We start from the raw sequence: 21256 nt of genomic DNA on the forward strand, positions 1-21256 counted from the left end.
GACCATGGGGCCCCCCCCCCTTCTGTTCCAGCAGCAGGACACATGTTTGCTGTCTCTTGTTTTCTTCACCTGCCATTCTTCGCTTGCACTTCCTGGACAGTCAGCCTGATCTGTCATTCATGAAGCCCTGATGTGGAGGGTGGCACAGACGGCCCTGGGGTGCCCCCGGGGGAGGGCTGCAGGCCTGTGGGCACCTGTCCAGGCTTCACTCCCTCCCTGCTCTGTTTGTGGCCGCAGGGCCACGGGTGGGGAGTCCATGCTGTGTGCTGACCTCCCTGGGGAAGCTGCCAGCACGTGGGGAGGCTGGGGAGAGGCCATGGGCCCAGGGGCGCGGCTCACAGGGCAAAGTCACATCTCTCCCACCAGCTTTGTGTGAAGCCATTGTGATGCTAATTCTAAGCCTCACACTCAGCTGCATTTATGTATTTTGTCAATGCTTGCGCATATCTTTACCGCCTAAGCTCTTCTGCTCTAAGAAGCGGTGGGTGATGGGGACAGTGAGAAGCTTGTGACAGCTGGGGACAGTTTACTCTGTGGCTGTCAAGAGCAATAAAACGTGAGGTCCAAAGGCTTTTTGTTTTTCATTTCCTAAAATGTCCACTAAGCTGAAAGGACTTTTTATAATCACTTTGCCTGAAGAAATAGAACCCTTCATTTTTGAAGACGTTACGGTTTTTGATGGGAAGATGGGTTTTTCTGTAGTTGAAGAATTTGGTTTTTTCAAAGCTTGTATCAGGAAAATTCCCCGAGGAAAGAGCTTTAAGAGTACTCCAGGTCAAATTGGCAAATCCTTAGGAGTTACATAACATGGTATGCATGTCGGCTGCTGAGTTACGGCAAAGAGATCATTTTGCATTGGTTCATGGTGGTCTCTGGGTGTTGCACTGGACTTGTGGAAGGCGGCAGAGGGGTGAGCCCCACGCCCCACCCCCCACGCAGCTCTCTCCCTGTCTCCGTGTCCCCGCCCACCCTGCCTGCAGCCCCAGCCCGGCTCCCTCAGTCCTGGCCTGGGCGTCCCGGGGCCAGGCTCCACTCAGCCTGTCAGCCTCTCTGCTCCTCTTGGGTGCTTGCTCTCATGGGTGGGCGGCCTGTGGGATTACGGGTCCTTCCCCTGAGAGCTGTGGTGGACAGCACACATCTGGGGACCGTGGTCACGGGAGGGCAGGGTGGCGCACCTGCTTGGGGACCGGGGGCCTGAGGGGCTCCCTGTTAGAGCCCTTCCCGGCAGGGTGAGGACGAGACTCAGGCGCCCCCTGCAGGGTCCCGATCCCAGCTCTCCCCATGGGACCCCGTGCAGGTTGTCTGTCCTCACTCGTCTCCTGACCTCGGGCTACTGAGAGCTGCAGCCTCCCGGAAGGGGTGGCACCAGCTGGCTCTGCAGACCCGGGGTCTTCAACCAGGCCGGGCAGTGCACACCAGGCCCCACGGTGCAGGCGTTTTCGGGATTTATCATCTTGAGAGTGGAGGTGGTGAAGCCGGGAGAGGGCACGGGGACACACAGGGCCTCGAGGCCGAGCGAAGGTGAGGCCTCGTCTGAGGCGGCATGACTGACCCACACCACGGGTGGCATTGAGGACCACAGAGTGGCCTGGCCTCGGAGAAGCTGGGTCAGGGACTTGCCGTAAATTCTGTCCGTATATCAGACAAACCGCTGTGAGTGTTGCCCTTCTTCCTCAGTGGGGCTCATAAGCCCAGGGTTTGATAAGAATTCTGCCCCTGAAGTCTCGGTGCACATGTAAACAATCGTTTAGAGGTGAATGAATGCCCCCTGTGTTTCCCCTCTACAGACAGTCATTTAAGCCAGTTGACGGGAAGTAGTCCCCTCTGTGGGGTGGCTTGGACTTTGGAACCCCGGGGGTCACGGGGTTGCTTGGCCCCCGGCAGGCCCAGGCGGCCCTTTGGGAAGAAGGCGAGACTAACGTCTGCCCTCCCGCCCCCAGCACATCCTGGAGCTGGAAGCCATGCTCTACGACGCCTTGCAGCAGGAGGCCGGGGCCAAAGTGGCCGAGATTCTGTCGGAGGAGGAGCGCGAGAAGCTCAAGGCGGCCGTGGAGCAGTGGAAGCGCCAGGTCATGAGCGAGCTGCGCGAGCGGGACGCCCAGATCCTGCGGGAGCGCATGGAGCTGCTGCAGCTGGCACAGCAGGTGCGCCCGCGGGCGGGGGTGCCTGGAGCAGGGGGCTGGGCGCTTCGTCCCCAGTCCCGTCACCACGCCCTCCTGCGGCCCGTTCTCCAATAGCCACATCTCCAAAGGCCGGCCCTTCCGTGGCCACGCCCTCCCACGGCCACGCCCTTCTTGGTGTGATTTCCAAGTCACTATCCGATGGCCACTCCCTCCGCGATGTGCTGCCCGATAGCCACGTTTCCAACGGCCACGCCCTCCCATGGACACGCCCTTGTGCCAGACGCCCTGCCCCTTCCTATCAGCCACCTGGGCTGCACCACCTGCCCCTGCGGGTGACACATCCCCTCTCCTGGGACCCAAGACGGTGAGGTCTCTACAGTGACCCCTCCTTCAATGGTCAGGACGTGGTGGGGCATCTTCTGGGGAGCAGTGTCTCAGCGCGCTGGGGGCAGCCCCTGACTCCTAGCCTTGGGCACTTCGGGACCTCAGGCCAATCCGCCCGTCCGTCCCTAACAGAAGGTGCAGGGCCCTGGCACCCTGGACAGGCTTGGGGCTACAGACATGCCTCTGCTCCCCTGTGTGTGCCCTCGGGGCTTGGAAGGGGCCTTTCTGGATGTGCTCTGTATTCAGAGGCTCGACTGCAAAGTCAGATAAATTAGTAAACCACAGTTTCCCGTGAATGTTGGTGAGTGATGTCTGACCAGAGGATCAGTCAGCTACCAGGACACTTGCTGCTGGATTCAGGGTGGTCAGTGTGGCCATTACCTGTGGGCCCCTCTTGCCCATCAGGCTGTGGCCAGAGCTTGCTGCTTGCAGGGTCAGGGTCCAGGCACAGCACCTGGGGCCAGACCTGACATGCAAAATTTGCATCCAGTTGGTCTGGTATACCACAGTGAGGACTGGGGCTTCAGGCACGGTGTCGCTGTGTTGAGGAGAATCCCCCCGGGACTGGCTTTGTGGCCTTGTGGCGGCTCTTGGCGCTGCTGTGGTGGCATTTGGGAAGGGCATGAATCGATTCCTTGGGCTTCGAGCATTGTGGCGTACGATCTGAAGGTGTAGGGGCTCTTGTTGGAGCAGAGCAGCCGGCTAAGAAAGGCTGTGTCCAAAAGGGAAACTGAGGCAAGCAAGGCTGCTGCTCTGCTCAGCCATGGTCTCCCGCAGCCCACGGACAGAGGACAGACAGGCTCCCGGCCCCTCGTGGTAAATGAGTACAAACCTCAAAAGGGTTTTCTCCAAGTACTTGGTTTCCTAAATACATACTCTGATTACTGAAGATTTTCCTCTTTTTAATATTGCAGAGAATTAAAGAGTTAGAAGAGAGAATAGAAGGTCAGAAGAGGCAAATAAAGGAACTGGAGGAAAAGGTAAAATAAACGCAGTTCTGGGGATTGTTGGGTTCACCGGGCGCAGAGGGCTACACCCTGGCCCTAGCGTGCGCTCCGACGGGCGAGGCGCAGTTGAACAGGAAGAGGCTCCAGGGCAGAGGCCAGGGATCCCCGGCTCTGGGAACGCCCCTCTGCAGTGACCCAGCCGTGCCACCTTGGAGGGGCCGTGTTGCTTACGGACTCAGTTTCCCCAGCTGTAGCAGAGGGGGCTGGGCTAGCGACCTAGGGTCCTTGTAGCGCTGGTGGCTGTGCTGAAGTACACGATTCCTCCCTGTTTCCCAAGCGTTGCTCTGAAAATCAAGTTCCGGCAGGACCAGATTTTCTCTGGGAAGCAGGTCACCCGTCCCATCCGTCTCTTGTTTCCGGTCCTTTCTGTCCTTTACTTCCAGGCCTAGAACCTCAGGTGCTGGTGTGCAGAAGGTTTGGGGCCACGCAGCTTGGGGCCCTGGGGCAGACAGTCTGGCTCTTTTCCTGGACCCCCAGCCCTACTAGGCATGGGGGTCACAGCGCTCTGTCCACTCTTGGTGACAGCCTGACTCGGTGGTCCCCAAATCAAGGTGTCTGGAGTGTGCCCAGAGAGAGCCCTGCCTCTTCCCGTGGCATCGCTTACTCTGGCATAGTTCTTTTCCTGCGATTTAGGGATGTTTTAGCATCTCCGTGGTCACACTGACATTCGGTTCTTGCAGTCGGTCCTGGCTGTGGGGTGGATGTGCCCCACAAGGCCTGCTCCCCACTGAGCGCTGAGTGAGGTGGCCCGTGGGTCCGCCTCTCTGCCTTGTCCCTTCCGGGGAAAGCGGGAGGCTGGCACTGCACGGGAGCCCCGCGGGCTGCACAGCCTCAGCCTCCCCGTGCCCGGGGGAGGCGTGGCCCCTCCCAGGTGGCAGCCCACCCCACCCCGCCCACCCCTGCCCCTCAGTGCCGACACCTGCCCCTTCCCTGGGCACACCACTGCCATCTGCCCAGCGGTCGTTGTAGGAACTGTGTAGCCCTACTGTGCCGGCGCCCGGAGCACCCCATGAGCGGCCCCAGGATCCGTGCCGGGCGGGACGCAGAGAGGTGCCCTGCAAACAGGGTCTGCTGCCTCGCAGACACTGACACGCCGGAAGCTTCCCCCGGGCCCAGAGGCGCAGGGCACTGTTCTCAGGGCTCCGGCCTCACAGCGCGCGCAGCCGCTCCTCCAGAACACACGCCATTTCCCCTTGCGTGTTACTGTGAGCACGTTTGTGTGTTAACTACCTGGATGTTAAGCACCGGGTGTGAGTCCCTCTCATGTGGCCCGAGACTCTATTTCCCAGCAGCCGTGCCCCCGCCAGACCTTCCCTCGTGTCTGCGTTGGCTGGTCTCCCCACCCCCAGCCCCAGTGAGGCCCCGTGTGACATCTGTCCAGGTGGTTGGTCCTTTACCGCTTGCAGTGGGACCAGAGTCTTGTCGGGGCGCCGAGTTTGCCGCAAGACCCCGTCCTCATTATCAGCCAGCGAGGGGCCCGCCGTCAGCTCCGTGGAGAAGGAAGAGCCGGGGGCGGTGGAGGCGCTCGTGTGGGGGGCTCGTGTGGGGACACGCTGTCACTGTGGCCCCGCCCAGCGCGAGCCGCGCACGCGGGACACCAGCCTGCTCCTGTGCCCGGTGGACCGCGCGTCTTGTTCTGTCTGTGATCACTGTCCTTTCTTGCCAGACATCTACAAACTCTTTTTCTCTCTCTTTCCCTCCATGTCTCTGCCCTCCCTCGTTCCTTTTTCAGTTTCTATTTTTGTTCTTATTTTTCTCCTTAGCTTTCATTCTGTGGTCATAGCTCGCCCGGGCCCCCTGACGCGGTGAGTATCACATCGGCCGCTGGTGTCCGGCGAGGGGCCCGCCAGCTCTCCAGGGGCCGCCCCGCGCGGTTGTTACACAGCCTCCCGGCAGCCTGCAGAGCCTGCGCCCTGCCCTCGGCCGGGATTCGGGGCTCTGATCGCCGAGGGCTCAAGGGCACCTGCCTGTCCTGAGCAGGAGGGAGAGCGAGGACCCCTCCCGGGGGGCCTCACACAGGCGAGGCCGCGTGCACGGCACCCTGGGGGCTCCAGGCCCCGCCTGTCGCATCGGCAGGAAGCAGTGCTGAGAGCATGTGTCCCTTTCCCGAAGTGCTGAGGACGAACTCGGGCCACCCGGGGAGCTCTGCCCGGCTTCCACGATGCGAGGGTCTCATCCGTGGGCGTGAGAGTCATGCTCAGCTGTAGTGTCACTACTGTGGCTTCAGACCAGGGCCGCGTTGAGGCTGCTGCTGCCTCGCCTTCCCGCTTGGCCGTGCCCACCCTTCTGAGGCCATCCCCAGAGGCTCCCCCCCCCCCATCCCGCCAGCCCCTTCCTCCCCAGAGACGCCTCCCTGATGCGTGTCCTGCTGTTCCCTTCCAGCCCCCGGAGGAGCCGGACCCCTTTCCTCCAGCTGGACCGGAGAGCAGCGGGTGCCCAGGCGGCCACACAAGACGGAGGGCATCTTGTCTCTGCGGACCCGGCCCGACCAGGAAGAGGGAGAAGGGGGCCCTTTGAGCACCTCTGGGCAGCAACTGTCCGCTCTGTGGGCCAGAATTAGAACTAGTTTCCGACTGGGGCTCCTCCGAAGGACGCCTGGTCTGGGCTGCTGGACCCTGGGCCTCCACATCCCGGCGCCAGGGGTGCATGAGTTCCCTGCTGAGCAGGCGCAGAGAGCTGCTTCTGTGCGGAAGCATCCAGAGCCCCGTGCTCCCGTTCGTGGACCCTGAATCACGCGACACACGTCTCAGATGAACGGACACAGGCACCCCACAAAATGACCCAAGGAAGCCGGTGACCACAGAGGTGACCTTCAATCGGGGAGGCCCAGATGGGTCCTGGGGGGTGTTCTGAGGACAGCTTCCCAGGCCACCTCAGGTGGCCTAGGAGGACTCGCTTGCTGGGGTCCTGGGCACCTACTAGCCGACGCATCCCTGCCTGGTTTGATGACGCCGTCACCCGTGGGAACAGCCGTGGCTGCCGCATGCACTGTGCCATGACCCCCGGCCTCCAAGGCCGCCCTGAGCCTCACAGAGGAGCGCATGGGACCGACCAGAGGGAGACTGAGGCACGTGGTTTTGGGAGGCGGGACAAGACAGGGCCTGGACTCACCGGAAAGGGGGCCTGGCTCCTGGAACGCAGAACCCCAGACTGTGGAGGCCTGGGCACCCAGCGCCACCCCTGCCCCAAGGCCGCGGGCTGAGCGGGGCCAGAGCTGCGGGTGCAGAGCCCCGGCCTCCGCTCTCAAGGGCAGCCATGCACCTGTGATCCTGCAGCTACGAGAAGGGAGCCCGATGCCCAGGTGGCGAGCAGGTAAGTGCAGCCATTGGTCCGTGCAGACCGCGTTCCCTGTTCCCTGCCCCTCACTGTGCGGAGCCCTCGAGGGCCGTACCTCCCTCTGCTTGGTCCAGTGGTCCCGGCTGAGATGTGACTTCGGTTTGCTGGGACCTGCCCTGCTCTGGGCGTCTGTCCAGGCCAGTAGAGACAGGGAGGGGTGGCTCACTGTCCACCACCCGCCCCCCTGGACCAGAGTCTGCTCCCCGAGGGGCATCCCTGCATAGGCTCCTCAGTGTCCCTCATGTGCTGACCCCTGGGGGCCTCTTCGCCCAGACCCAGGATACTCCCTCCATGGGCACAAGAGTGGACCAGGGTGGCCTCATCTCCCGGCAGTGAAGGACTGTCCAAATGTGCTCCAGCCCCCACGGGGTCTGCTGGCCAGCCCTGCCCATTCCCACCTTCCTGTCCCAGAAGCTCCGGGAAAGGAAAGTTTCCTACTCTGTCTGCAGAGCAGTCCCTCCCTCCTCCTCCTCCTGAGCCCCAGCCCCCAGGGCTCCCCTTCCCTTCAGGCACTGTCATGAGCTTGGATGAGCTCAGGGGTCAAGGCCTCTTCACCCCTCACCCCCTCTCCCTGGCTGCCCCCGCCCCTCCCCCCGCCCCACACCCTGCAGGCCAGGAGGCTGTCCTCTGGTGGAGGCTGCTGGAGGCCACACCCCAGCCGCTCGGCGGGGCCTATGCCGTCAGGGCGCCTGCTCCTCTGCTCCTCGGACTGAAGGGGGTTCAGGACGAGCGGCGCTGTGCAGGGAGGGGAACGGAAGCGGAGACAGAGGCCGGGGCTGTGGGAGGGGAGAACGTGAGACCGCCACCAGCAACACGGTCTCATCTCTCATGGAGCGCGTCTCGTGCGTGTTCCTTCAGAGGGGCACACAATGGCGTGTGGGGGACCCCGGGTCCCCCGGGGGCGCATGGGCACGGCCTCGGCCTAGGAAGGTCACTCTCAGGCTTGTTCTGGAACGGAGCAGGAGCCTGGCCAGTCCCAGCCCTGGTCCCAGGGACGCCTGAGGGCTTGCAGGAGCTCCAACCCAAGCATGCGCTCTGGAAGCCTGGGGCTCCGGCTGCGGTTCGCAGCTGGTGCAGAAGCCCTGCAACCGCGCGCTCGGGGCTCCGGAAAGTGCCGAGCGCACCACGCTTGCCTTTGATTGCTTGGCGAGGACAGCCCACAGTCACGGCCTGGCCTTAAAGGTCACCCGTAGCGAGGTGATGGTGAACACGTGCTTCCTAGCGGCACATGCCCAGTTGGAAACACACTGCCCGGGGTCCCTGGAAATGCCCCACCAACATCCTTCCCCGCAGTGTGTCCCCAGTGAGCCAGCCAGTGGCTCAGGGCCTGCCCTTCGGTGCTGGGGACAGGGTAGACCCGCCAGGCTTTGGAAGGACACTTGGTGCCCCCAGAGCCATGAGCGGGTCCTGGGGTGGGGAGAGGGCAGGGACGGGAGCAGGTGCTGGGCAGACACAGCTGCCCTCACGGACCCCCGGGCCTGGGCGGAGCCAGGGGTGCTTACAGGAGGGCACCCTCAACGTGGGGCTGGCGGGGGTGGAGGCAGGGGACACCCTGCACAGCAGCTCCCTCGAGGGGGTCAGACACTCGCAAAGGTGCACAGACACAGACCCCAGAGAGCGGCCTGCCTCCTCTCTGCCCAGTCACCTAGCCTCCCGGCCGCCTGGGCATCAGGGAGAGAGTTCTGGAAAGCTAGTCAAAGTGGGAAGACGTATGAAGTGGTGGCCCCGGGCCGGCTGTCACAGTAGACAAGAAGAGTAGGCCTGACATCCTGATGTCCCCTGAGAGGTGGCCCCTGACAGCGGGGGGCAGCCCGAGGGCTGGGGCCACAGTGCCACCGTGAGTTTGCTCAGCCCAGCGAGATGACACCCATACGTCTTATCCCGGGTGACATTAACCTTTATCGCGGGGGGATGCCACCTCCGGCTCTGCACCGCAGACGTGGTGTTCATGCCTGGTGAGCGCACTGGGGAGAAGCAGCTGAGGCCGCAAGCATCTCCGCGAGCTTCTGGTGCGGACTTTGGCAGCCATGGGTGCCGCGGTGCTGCCACAGGCTTTCCAGTGCCCGCTCCTGCTGGTTTATTCCCACGTTCCCTTCTTTGTCCCGTGATCCTGTCGGGATATTTATTCTGGGGGCTACAGTCCCGCTCCATCAGCAGGTATCTTCCTGTCGGGCTGTTCCGGCCGCTGAGCTTCAGGCGGCTCCTGCGTCCTGTTGACGCGCCGCCTGCTGCTGGAGCACGTTCTCACCTTCTGCCCCCACGGGATGCTCCAGGCCACCTTCTGGCGTCCCCGGCCAAGGAGGGCCTTCCTTCTGCTGTGCGGCGGTGTCCAGGAGCCAACATCTCCGGTGCTGGGTGTGCTCTTGCCCCGGGGGCGAGGCGATACCGTCCCCAGGCTGTCTGGGGGCGGGGCTTGGACGGGCACGTGCACGTTTATTTCTGCATCTACCTGCCACCTGTCCACCATCTATCATGTATGAAAGTCATATGTGCGTGTCTGTCTGTCCTGTCCATCTGTCTACCCATCCATCCGTCCGTCATCTCTCCATCATCCATCCATCTGTCCATCCATCCGTCTGCCTAGGTACGTATGTGTGTATGTATGTATGTATCCATCCAACTATCTATCCACCTCTCTGCCTATCTATCCATCTGTCATCTATGTATCTCTCCATCATCCATCCATCTGTCTATGTATCTATCCATCTGTCACCTCTCTCTATATATATATATCATCTATTTATCCATCTTTCTATCTATTATCTATCCATCTATCCTCTATCTATCTACATATCTATCTATCAATCATCTATCACCTGTCTATCATAAAACCATGAGTTCATAATGATACCTCCAATGCTAGGTTAACAATTCAAGCTCCATCCCAGCCTCCCCCCGTTATCTGTAACTCCTTTCTTTGGCACTGGCTGTGTACACTCTATGGACTCACTTGCTCGGCCCCAGTGTATGCATGGAGTAGCTGCAGAGTACGGGCTAACCCGTACAGCCTGTGAGAAACAGAGTGACCAACAGAGGTGCCTTTGTGCACAGCTCCCCGTCTCTGTAGCTTGTACTGTTGTGCCCGAATCGCAAGTCCCAGAGACCTCCAAAGAGCCGGCACCGATGCAAATACAAAAGGGTCTTTATTACAAGCTCGAGCAGGGGCTCACCCGCCTACCAGTGTCGTGGCAGCAAGATGAAGCCAAGAACAATAGCGAGTTGGGTTTTTAAGGAGTAAGGGATGGGGGTGTTACAGTACGTGTAGCATCATCACATAAGCACCAATTACAATTGTCCAGCACCCCTGGTGACAGCTTTGACCATTCAGTGTCTGTGAGGTGTTCGTTACTTTTGGCGGGACCCAATCATGACTCTTGAGAATCCTTTGAAAATGACCAGTTATGAGGTGAGTTTAAAGGGCCCACGTGGGGTTCAGGCAAGTGGTGAGAAATTGGCTAGTTTGTATCTGCAGTTCCCAGCCTTGACTCAGACCATAAGAATGTTTCTTTTTTCGTTTTGATTAGCTGACCTGAGGGCGATCTGAGGATGGCGTTAGCCTTGAACAGTCTGAGGCTTTTCCTGGGACTGGAATTGGGGCCACGTGCAGCCCGAGGTTGCTCTTAATGGAGGACTTAATTTTAGGCTCTTCAGTACTGTGCAGACAAAGTGTTGTTTTCGCACGGGACTTCGCTGTTTTCTTTCCCACCTCCTCCGTGTGCCTGTGCTGTCCATTTGTCATGTGGTTAGTTCATTTGTCACGGCTTGGGCTCCACGTGGGCTTCCCTGCAGAGTGTTTTGTTTTATTTACACACAATAGAGGTCACTGTCTGTGCTGTACAGATCTCGGGGCTTGTATCACAATCCTGATGCAGTGCCAGTAACCCTCAAACTCCCTCTTATGCCCTCTGCATTCACTGCCCTGCCCCCCCACCTATCATCCTACCCCACCCCTACTTGTCAGACTACCCCACCCCCACCCCCTCCACCTGTCACCCCACCCCCACCTGTCACTCCCACCCCCAACCCCCACAGTCACCCTACCCCCTCCACCTGTCACTCCTTAGTATTGGACCTAAGAAACCTGCCTGATTCAAAGTCACAAGTGTTTGCTCTCATGTTTCCTTCTAGAATCTTGTAGCTTGATGTCCGACATTTCTGTCCAGGACTGGTTGGTTCCAAGTCCATTTTCACACGTGGGGACGGGTCTGGGTGGAAGCACATGTTTGCCCGTGGTAGTCAATCCCCTGCTTCTTCCCACCCTCTTTTAGTTAAAATCCCTCTGCTTGGGGCGCCCGGGGGCTCAGTCGGTTAAGCGTCTGACTTCGGCTCAGGTCATCATCTCACAGTTCGTGGGTTCGAGCCCCACGTCAGGCTCTGTGCTGACAGCTCAGAGCCTGGAGGCTGTTTTGGATTCTGTGACTCCCTCTCTCTCTGCCCCTCCCCTGCTCACGCTGTCTCTCTCTCTCTCTCTCTCTCAGAAAAAAAAAAAAAAACCTTCTGCTTGTCCAAGTCCTGCTCCATGGCCAGCCCTGTCCTGGCTGGATGTCCTCCCCAGCTCCCAGTCACTACGCGCCAGGGGGCCAGGGGGACAGTGTGCCGCTTGCTGGTGTCCCCTGCGCTGGCGGCACCCCACGGCCCGGTCCTCACCGGTCCTGGGCTGGCGCCAGGTCTCTAGGGTCCGCGCCTGCCCGCTCGGGGTCCCCGGGCCTGACGTGTGTGACATTAGCTGTCAGCAGACCCAGATTCACAGCTGCCAGCCAGCACCAGGCCCTCTGATGCGGCGTCCCAGGTGGCCCCCGAAGGGTGGCGGTCGTGCTTGAGGAGCCGCTCCTGTTCACGGTCAGTGAGCGCTGTGCGCACGTCGAGCAGGGACCTTGACGCCAAAATATCTGTAGTTTCTTCATCATAACCCAATGGAATTTTCTTCTTAATTCATGTTATTGTTTTATTAATTAATTCACTTATTTATGGAGCAAAAGGTAAGCTGTTTATTTTCCCTCATAGAAGGTTCAGCCACACATGAGCAACTAGCTCCTCGAGTCTTTTCTTCCCCGGGGGTGGAGGCCGAGTTCAGAGGATCCCTGTCCTCAGGCGCCGCCTGTCCATCTGGGGAGCAGGGACAGGCCCCTGGCGAGGCGGTGGAGCCGCAGCTGCGGGGCGCCGAAGGCCCTGCCTCGGCACCTGCCGTGCTCCCGCAGGACCCCGCCCCCGGCCTGGGCTCCCACCCCACGTGGAGAGGAGGAGGGGTCAGAGGCCATGGTGAGATGTGCGCCCGTCTGATGGCAGGGGACACACCTGCGCAGCCTCCCGCTCACGTGAAGCCGCGGTGTTCGTGCCGCGCACGTATGCACGCGAGCCAGCGTGGAGGCCGCTGCTGGGGCACCCGCTGCGTTAGTCCTGACGGCCCGGCCGCACCCCTGCCCTGGTCCGGGAATGGCCCAGCCGCTGCTCTCTTCTCTGCTGACCTCTAACCTCGGACCCCTGACTCCTGGCCAGCCCCTTTCCCCGAGGTGACTGCCGTCTGGGACCCGGGCAGCGTCCCTGTGCAGCGCTTTGAGGCAGACGCGTGGGTATCATTTGTGTGGTTTTGTGAGCCTTTAGAGAAGGGGTCATTACACTTTATGTGATTTTGGACACACTTCTTATGCTTAATATCCTTGTGCTAAGATTCACCCTGTTGTGTTCTGTACGCGACTGCGGGTCGGTGCTGTGACCTCTTCCTGGCACCCGACACACGGCTGCTGGACGCCCGGGTCATGCTGGGCAGGTTCGCATGGGACGCAGGAGCTGTCTGGGCATCAAGTCGCTGGGCCGCCCAGCAGCGGCGCTCGGCCTCGGGGGCACTGCCAGACCCTCTTCTGCTCACGTGGTCCAGGGCACCTATTTAGCTCTTTGCATAGAATCCTGTGTTTGCCTTACGGCTAACGTTTTCTCTGGCGTCACTAGCAGGCTTGAAGCCCACGGTTCCCCCCCTTTTTTCGCTCTGTCGCCTCATCCTTTCTCTCCAGCCAGCAGCTCACGCCTGCCGCCAGCTGCCTAGTGATCCAAAAATGTCACCACCTCGGTGACAGCGATGATGGATCTTCCGAGAAGCATGACCATGAAGCCATTAATAAGAGATGCCCATTATTAGAGCTCATAGCTAGAATCCTCCTCCGGGGCCTGAAGCCGCTGCTTGTGACCCCACATGAGAAGCAGAACTGAGAACCGCTGGAGAGCAGGCAGAAAGTGTGTGCAGTGTGTGAGCGCACGTATGTGCCTGTGCACTGTGTGTGTGCACGGTATGTGTGTGCATCTGTGCATTTAGTAGTGTCTGTGTGCAGCCCTGTGCATCTGTGTATGTGTGCATGTCTGTGTATTTGGGTGTGTGCGTGCAAGTCTGTGCATGTGTGTGTGCACATCTGTGCATATGTGTGTGGGTATGTCCATGTCTGTGCACTCAAGTGTGTGTGTACACATCTATATATTCGGGTTGTGTCTGTGCACGTCTGTGCATTTGGGTATGTGTGTGTCTGTGCATGTGTGTGTGCATGTGTGTGCATTTGGGGATGTGTGTGCACGTCTGTGTGTGTGTGTGTGTGCATGTCTGTGCATTTGGGTGGTTGTGGTCAGGCAGAGGCCTGGGACCCTGGGCAGTGGGCTCTACACCCACGCCAAGCAGGGAGACTGGCCACACGTAGTATGTACAGTACGTGTGTGAGGCAAGCGCCCTTCTCTCCAAGAGGGACAGGGTGGGACTGGATCTGAGTGCCCTGTGGCCATTCCTAGAAGGCACTGCCCTGGTGCTGGTGACTTCTGGGCTGACGTGGACTTGGGTCCTGCATGCTCAGGTGGTTGGAGGGCGGGGAGGTACTCATTACCAGCATGAACACGGCACTGGAAGCATCCTGCCCTGCCCCCACCTCTGGAATTACCCCCCAGCCCACCGCCACCCCCGGGTACAGCCCCTCACTGGAATGGCTCCCCCGCTACCCAGGCGTGGGGGCAGGTGGGGGCGGGTGGGGGGCGGGTGGGAGCCCAGCAGTCCTGTGCCCAGCATGGTAAACGGGGGCAGCCTGGCCGTCACCCTGTGCTCGGTGTCCCCGCCCTCCGGAGCTGCAGGCTCGTCCGCATGTGGTTTGGGCTGTGGGGACACCGCCCTCAGGTCCCCGAGGGCCCGGCCGGCCGCAGTGGGTCGGCGCTCCGGGCTGAGGACCAGGGCACAGAGCCCTGACATGGCCTCCTCTGCATCAGGCCTCGGGAGGCACGGATGCGCAGAGGCCGCTGGTCCTGGCGGGAAGGAGGTGAGAGGCAGGGTGGGCTGCGGGGCTGCAGGGGCGCCTTCCCCGTCGCGGTAAGGGAGGGTGGAGGCCCCCGGGACCGCTGTGCCCGGACACTGGCCCCCCAAGCCCCCTCTCCTGGCTGTCGCCTCCGGCTGGCTCCACGGACTGAGTGGCCCCAGATCTGCAGTTCAGACAAGTCCAGGGATGCTGAGGCCACGGGCTGTGGGACCGGGGCCCCCACTCTGAGACGGTTGAGTCCCCGGTGGGGAGGAGCCTCCACAGGCACCGTGGCCACCCCTGGGTTGGGGTCGTGAGGGGACCTCGTCGTATCTCGGCCGTGGTGTCAGGTTTATGGTGGGGGTTTAACGTCTCCAAGCCCTCTTCCTGTGGCATCTGTGGTCTCTCCGGCCGTACCAGCCATGTCCGCCTGTGGGGGGCCCTGGGGGAGCTGCGGCTGCCGTCAGGAGACTCGGCGGCAGCTTCGGGGCCAGCAGGCCTGGGCTCGGGTCCTGCGCTGCCCTGAGTCATGTCCGCCTCGGCCTCCCCGGCTACGAAGGTCGGTGCAGGAATGCATCGTGCTGGCCGGGCTCGCAGGGAAACAGCTGGTAGGATGTCCGTGTCTCTATCCCCCTTTCGTAGAGAGGGGTCCTCGTAAGGAGTAGGAGGCCGAGAAGTGCACAGATGTGCGGACCCAGCAGAGCCACCTGTGTGGCTGCAGCCTGGGGCCGAAGGTCCGAGAACCGGGACCGGTGACGGTACAGTTCCTGCCCAGGTTTCAGCCCGGGTCTGAGGCCGGGAGAAGGCCGATGTCCCAGCTCGCAGGTGGGCGAGAGATTTCCCTCTTACTCAGCCTTGTTCTATTCAGGCCTTCGGCTGATTGAATGAGGCCCACCTGCATGGGGCCAGCAGTCTCCTTTCCTCAGCCTATCGCTTCAGATGCTAATCTCACCTGGGAGCACCCACACAGACCCACCCAGGATAATGTTGGCAGACGTCTGGGTCCGCGAGGCCCATCAAGGTCATGTGGTTTGGGCTTGGGGGCAGAGAGCAAGGATTGGGCCGTGGAGTGTTACCCCAGCCAAGTGTCTGTGGGCAGGGCTCTCCCCACCCTGTGCGGGGCCGGGTTTCCTGGTCTCGTGTGCATTTCTGGAACCCCCAGGGAGGTGCGGGCCTGGGCTTTCCCTTGGCGCCCACCGTCTGCACTTGGCTTCAATCTCGGGGGGCTCCTGGACCCCAGGAAGACACTGTCTCCTTTGCCAAGAGCTTTCTGTTCCCCAGCAGTCGAGACCCCAGTGGGAATTCCCGGCAAACACAGATGGCAGGAGCCCGGTCCTCACACTCTGTTTTGACATTAATCAGATGCTTTTTCCTGATCCATATGTACGGCCCCGTTTGCATGTGTTACCCGTGGAGGCCTGGCTTCTGCCGCCCTCACCCAGGCTGACGCTTTGGCCCGCTGGGCTGGGTGCCCACTGGAAGTGCCCTGCAGCCGGCCGGGCAGTGGTCCAGCCGGACACCCTCTTGTCCTCACCTTCTCTGTTCATTTGGTTCTTAGGAAGTGAATGCTGTTTGTGACTTTGGCCATCAACTTACTCCGGCATTTTATCACTGTCTTCAGTGCCGCCCAGTGTGAAAATGATATCACCTCTCCCTTCAGAAGGAAAGGCCGGCTGTGCTGCTCGGCGCCCACCTTGTCAGGACACCGCAGGGTGGCTGTGTGTCCCGCAGCCTCTGCCCCCTGGGCTCTGCGCTGGTTGGGGCCTCACCAGCCCCATCGTGTGCCATGAGCTCCTCCGTGTCCCACGCCTCTCCTCTCTCACGGGGCTAACCCACGTTACCATCCGTGTACTGGGCTCTTCTTCGATCTGGGAGCCACACACGGCAGGAGGGTCCCCGACTTGCTCACTGGGCGAGCCTCAGTGCGGCCCCAGTATATCCTCAGGCAGAGCCTGGCCCCAGGATGCACACAAATAAATCTTTGCCACATGAACGACCAAGTAAGTGAGCAGATGTGCTCAGGGAGGCCAGACACCATGTCTGATCTGTCTTACAAGTCACTGGGGATCTCGGGGCCCAGCACACAGCGGTGCTGTGGCTAAGATTCATGTCAGCAACATAATTAGGAACCACGGCTGGATCTGGAGGGATCCATAAGCAGATTTCCTGGGCTCTCTGCCTCCTGCGGGGGCCGCACAGAGCCCCTTCCCCAGTGGTGAAAACGTAGACATCCGTGTGCACTGTCGGTCTCCCCAGAGGAGTCCCTTTGAGACTCAGAGTTCAGGCATTCTGTTGGGGCTGCTCATGTGGGGAGCCCACCCCTGCACCCCTGCACTCTGAAGTGTCAGGCCCTCGGAAGGAAATAGGCATCTGCCATAAATCCCATCGTTTGTGCAAATGGTCAAGGCCAGTCCACCAGCACAACCTTATCACTCAGAGAGCCTCTCAAAAGCGAGGCTTCCAGATGCTGGTCAAGGGTTGACCTTGCAAGTGGGCCCCCCTACCCACAGCAGCCTCAGCTCCTGGCACAGAGGCCTGGGGGCTCTGCACCAGCACCGGGCCAGGGGTGGGGGGCCGTGGGGCCATGAGACCAGGTCACACCCACCAGGTGATCTCACACTCACCTGTCTTGTGTCTTCTATGGCTTCAACCTGGATGAGCTCATGAGCTGGCTGTGAGGACAATCAGGAAGTCGGGCCTGTGGTCAGAACAGGGAGGGATCGGGAACACCTTGTCCCCAGAGGAGATGGGACCGGGGGGCAGAAGGTGCTCGGGCAGCCTGGAATCCTGAAGCAGGGCCATGCCTCTGTGTGTGTGCATGCTTGTGCATGTGTGTGCCCACGCGTGTGTGTGCGCACCTGGGTGTGGGAGCAGTGTTGTAGCCACGGACGAGGGCAGAAAGTCACCCCCTTCTGGACACAGTGGCCGTGAACAGAGTATGTCAGCAGAGTCGGGCAAGATGGGCTCCGAGAAGGGTGTCAAGCAACCACAGACAAGCAGATGCCACTATCCTGTTCCTCCAGCTTGGGGGATATTTTTTAGGACTCTGCTTGTCATTTTCAGTAAGATTTCTTCTGTGTTTCCATGTGTTGAGGTTCATGCCGCGGGCAGTTACCATCGTAGCTCAGAGATGCAGTGCTGTGGCGGGCAGGCGGTTGGGGCCCCTGGCTCTGGTCAGCCTCGGGGTGTGACTTGGGGGAGCTCCTCATACCTCAGAGCTTCACTTTTCTGTCTGCAAGATGACAGGGCTGGGCCGGTTGGTCGTTTCATCTCTAACATCCTAGAAATGGATGATTCGAGAAGAACCTTAGAAATGAATCCCATTAATGTCACAAAGAACAATGTGTCATTTCCACTGTCCAGACGTTCCCGCGGTGATGTGTGCCGTGTGGGCAGGAAGTGTGTGTGGTTTCCTTTGCCTTATGCGCTGGGGGGAGGGGTCTTCCTACTGAAATGTGAAAAACTCCAAACCCACAGAACCCTCTGTAGCCTCTCCTAGTCTGGGAGCGTGTGGGCCCAGGGGCCCCCCCATGCCCACACCCCTCACTGCCTCTCGCCCCACTGATGCCGGCCCTGGCCCTGCCCCTGCCCCGCGGCTGATGGGGGGCCCACTCTCCTTGTACAGAGGAGACTTGTTCCAAACATTAACGTGTAAAAGGTAATAAGGAGGAACAGTACCTAACAGAGGCCCGCTTTCTAAGTAATGAGAAGAAAGGGAAATTGGGTGGCCACATGCGTGGCTGCCCGGGGCATTTCAAGGCAGGTCTGAGGCCACTGCTGCACACGGCTCTGTGGGCGCAGACGCACCTCTGCGGCTCTCCTGGGAGGACACGTCCCGCCAGTGGCGGAAGACGTGGCGCCATGGCCGGGGCTAGAACCGCTGCGGTCCGACTGTCCGCGCGGAGCCCGTGTGCCCTTGCCCGGGGCGCCTCTCCACACCTTCCCCACCGCCGGTGTCACCTCACGAGTGCCTTGGATGGCTCACGCTAGAACAAAGCTTTTGTTTTCCCTCTTTTCCAGGGAGGAGACAGCACGTTGATGAAGCGCGTTTGAAGCCTGGCTTCCGTTCCCGCCGTGTGCTCTGGCCCGCAGCCCAGGAACGTCCCCCAGCGCAGATACAGCCCGACTTACGGACTTACAGTGGCTCTTCCGTGGACCCCACACCCTCGTTGGCCGAAGGTTGTCACTCTCAGTGCTGAATTTGCAAGGTGTGTGTGTGTGAGCGTGCATGTGCGTGAGTCTGTGTGTGCACATGTGCATGCTCAACCAGGAGACACGATTTGGGCTCTTTTGAGGCACCTGGAAGTTGATGTGCTGGGGAGTGACGCCTGGAGCCAGGTGAGAATGTATCAAACACCGCATAAAAGAAAAGCAAATTGTGTTTCCGAGGAGCTGAAGGGAGGGGCGGCTGTGTTGTGTGCAAGGGTCAGGTTCATTTCAAATTTGTGTCAGAAGACACGTCCCAGTCCGGTGCAGATGACTGGCCCCAGCCCGGGCTTGATTCCCTGGGTTAAATCGGGAGGAAGCTTACAGGATCAGACAGATTCGCTTTTCTCTAGCGGGTGGAGGATCCATGCTGGGCGCCACTGCTCTATTAATCAGACTTGTCCGGGAAGGACCCATCGTTTCTGTTGTCGTGAAACCCACAGTTACTTATCACTTGGACAAGATACAGGGTGAGTTTGCTGCTTCTCTGGGGTTTGTAGATCAAGTCTCGAGTCTTGTTTTATCCTCCATGAGTGGTTTGGCCTCACTTTTAATGGCCGCATCCCCTCGACACATTTGTTGTACTCAGAACCGAACGGCAAACGATAGTCTTGAGCTAATAAAAGCCAGTGTGGAGTTATGGGGGAACTCCCAGATTGGGGCTGGGTGAGGGTGTGATGCAGGCGTGCGGAAACTCTGTAGCCCCAAGCCCTGGGGGCTGCCGCCTCCGGTGCACCCTCGGGTGTGTCCTGCCCAGGAATAGCAGCCGTGCGGGCTGGCCATTCAGGGTCTAGCCACGTGGGCTTGCAACCCAACTTCACCCTGTGGCCTGTGTGTATTTGGAGCGTCATGGTTTTGCATGTCGTACATAGCGCACACGCCAGACATTCTGAACCACAGCTTTGTGATTTGAAAAAGGGCAGACTATGCAGGCCAGAGAAGCACGTAGACGTGTACCGATGCTTATGGAGTTGTTTATATGTGAAAGTACGTGGTGAAAATGCCTCCCTGAATGTTTTAAATAATATTCCATGAACTGCGCTTGTATCCTCGCCGTGTTCCTGCAAGTGCCCATTTAGTCACAGTGTCAGTTCTTCTCTTTAGACATCGTTGTTTTTATTCATGTATCCTGGCCGCCTCCTTTTCATCTGATTATGAAATCCAGCATTTCAGGACTGGGGTTTTGCCAACCAAAAAAAACAAAAAAAAGAAAGAAAAGAAAAAAAAAAGGAAAGAAAAAAGTGACCACGAGCATTTGTCTCTGATTCCCGCTAGTCCAGTGAGCATCTGAAGAATTCAAGCATTCTAAAATAATGTGCTTTTTCTAAATCCTAGAGGAGACCTTTTATGCTTAACCGATGGGCTGGATTGAATTTGCTGAAAGTGTCTGTGCCCTGTTGTTACAAACCTCCTGGAACAGAAGTCTGTGGGTGACACGACTCTCTCATGGAACGAGAGGAGGGGCCAGAAGTTGCCAGAATTGTGGACGTGGACATGCCGACAGCATAGCGGTTCTCAACACAACCACACTGTGTCCACAACACGCAGAACCACACGGATGTTTTGGTTTGTCTAAACTAGAAATCCACGTGAATCGCAGCTCCCTGGCTGCGCGGATGTGCGCGCGCGCCTCATTTCCACGGTCCGGAGTCCCGCTGCTGAAGGACTGTGCTCTTCCTCAAAGCGCTCTGCCCTGCGGAGCCTGTAGCCTTCAGGACACCCCGCGTGCCTTACACGACTGTGAATACCACACTGGATGTCAGGAAGGAGGGTGTGCCGGCAGTGGGTTTGGAGGCATTGTGACGTCAGTCTACAGTTATCATCACCCCATCACTGAAACCTTAAGGTGGATTGTGTGTTTTAACACAGTAATGGATTTATATTTAGGCTCAGGAAAATCAAGTTGTAAATATATGTATCAAATCATATATTTGTTTACTGTATTTTAAAAAGCTTTATTGTACATTTATGCAAAAACAAATTAGGCCGTGTTTTATCACGGCAATATGCCAGCCGGTGTTTGTGCTCTGGAGCAGCTCCTTAAGAAACACATTCTAAACACGATATTCTGTTCAGTGCTAAACAGTATTCACAGGCCTAACTAGGTTCGTATGGTGGTCAAGTACAAAATTTTACACATATTTTTGTATTGTGATTCCTATGATATATACCAGAGAATTTTTACTCATTTGTAAATTATTGTACAGTTTTAATAAAAAATGTTTTAAATCTTAGAATATCAAAGTCACCCTCTTCCCACGGCATTAAAGTTTGGGCATACTGGCGAAGCTAGCCTCTTCTGTGTCCCGCGTCCACTCCCTGAAGGGAGTGCCGCGTTCCATGCCGGGAAGGGAGCCTGGTCCTCCCGCACACGGGGGAGTGAGCCCGGCGCCTTGCCGCAGCCTCACCCTACCTCGTGGAGAATCACCTGGAAGACAGGCTCTGAAGTCAGAGGTACTGGGCAGCACCTGGCTGAGGTGGGCAGCCAGGGAGGCTTCCTCTTGCAGCTGCCTATCAAGTGAGAACCAGCAGAGAAGATGAAAAAGTTTAGGAAAGTAAGAGAACTTCTGCGAGTGGACGAGAACCCTTGGCAACCGACTGCACTTGCAGGTGGCTTCGCACAGGTAAGTAGAGGCTGTTTTACTGATGCCCCTGGCGGGGGGGTGTGGGAGCCAGAGACCGGGCAGGGCTGGGGCAGTTGCTGATCTGGCCCCACAGAAATGGTTCTGCCACACGAGCACGAGCGCCCTCCAGGTGACTCATGTTCAGACGGACATTTTGAAATGCCGGCCGCGTTAACAGAACACAACGGCTGGAGTATCTTTTCCTGAAAAGTCACTCTCAGCAGGGCTTGACGGAGTGACAGCATCGTCCCCTGAGCCTGGGCGGCCGAATCCCTCAGCCTTGTCTCACCCCAAAGCCTTGAGCTGGGACTTAAGGG

At 59.1% G+C, this 21256-nt stretch overlaps 1 protein-coding gene across 8 annotated transcripts in view; it reads left to right on the top strand.

The window, feature by feature from the left end:
- JAKMIP3 (Janus kinase and microtubule interacting protein 3) overlaps positions 1-20571 on the top strand; it is a 106609-nt gene extending 86038 nt beyond the window's left edge. For 5 of the 8 annotated variants that reach the window (XM_039252396.1, XM_039252395.1, XM_039252400.1 and 2 more), the window contains 4 exons: positions 1941-2144; positions 3422-3487; positions 5897-6826; positions 18130-20571. In XM_039252396.1, the coding sequence (XP_039108327.1) occupies positions 1941-2144; positions 3422-3487; positions 5897-6031 (405 nt within the window). In that variant the 3' untranslated portion in view covers positions 6032-6826; positions 18130-20571. Of the gene's footprint in view, positions 1-1940; positions 2145-3421; positions 3488-5277; positions 5320-5896; positions 6827-18129 lie in introns of all 8 variants that reach the window. The other 3 variants (XM_039252402.1, XM_039252397.1, XM_039252398.1) reach the window with 3 other exon arrangements.
- Positions 20572-21256: the final 685 nt, after the last annotated feature.

This window comes from Hyaena hyaena, unplaced genomic scaffold (assembly GCF_003009895.1).
Source record: "Hyaena hyaena isolate Hyena2069 unplaced genomic scaffold, ASM300989v1 scaffold_409, whole genome shotgun sequence".
NCBI lineage: Eukaryota > Metazoa > Chordata > Mammalia > Carnivora > Hyaenidae > Hyaena > Hyaena hyaena.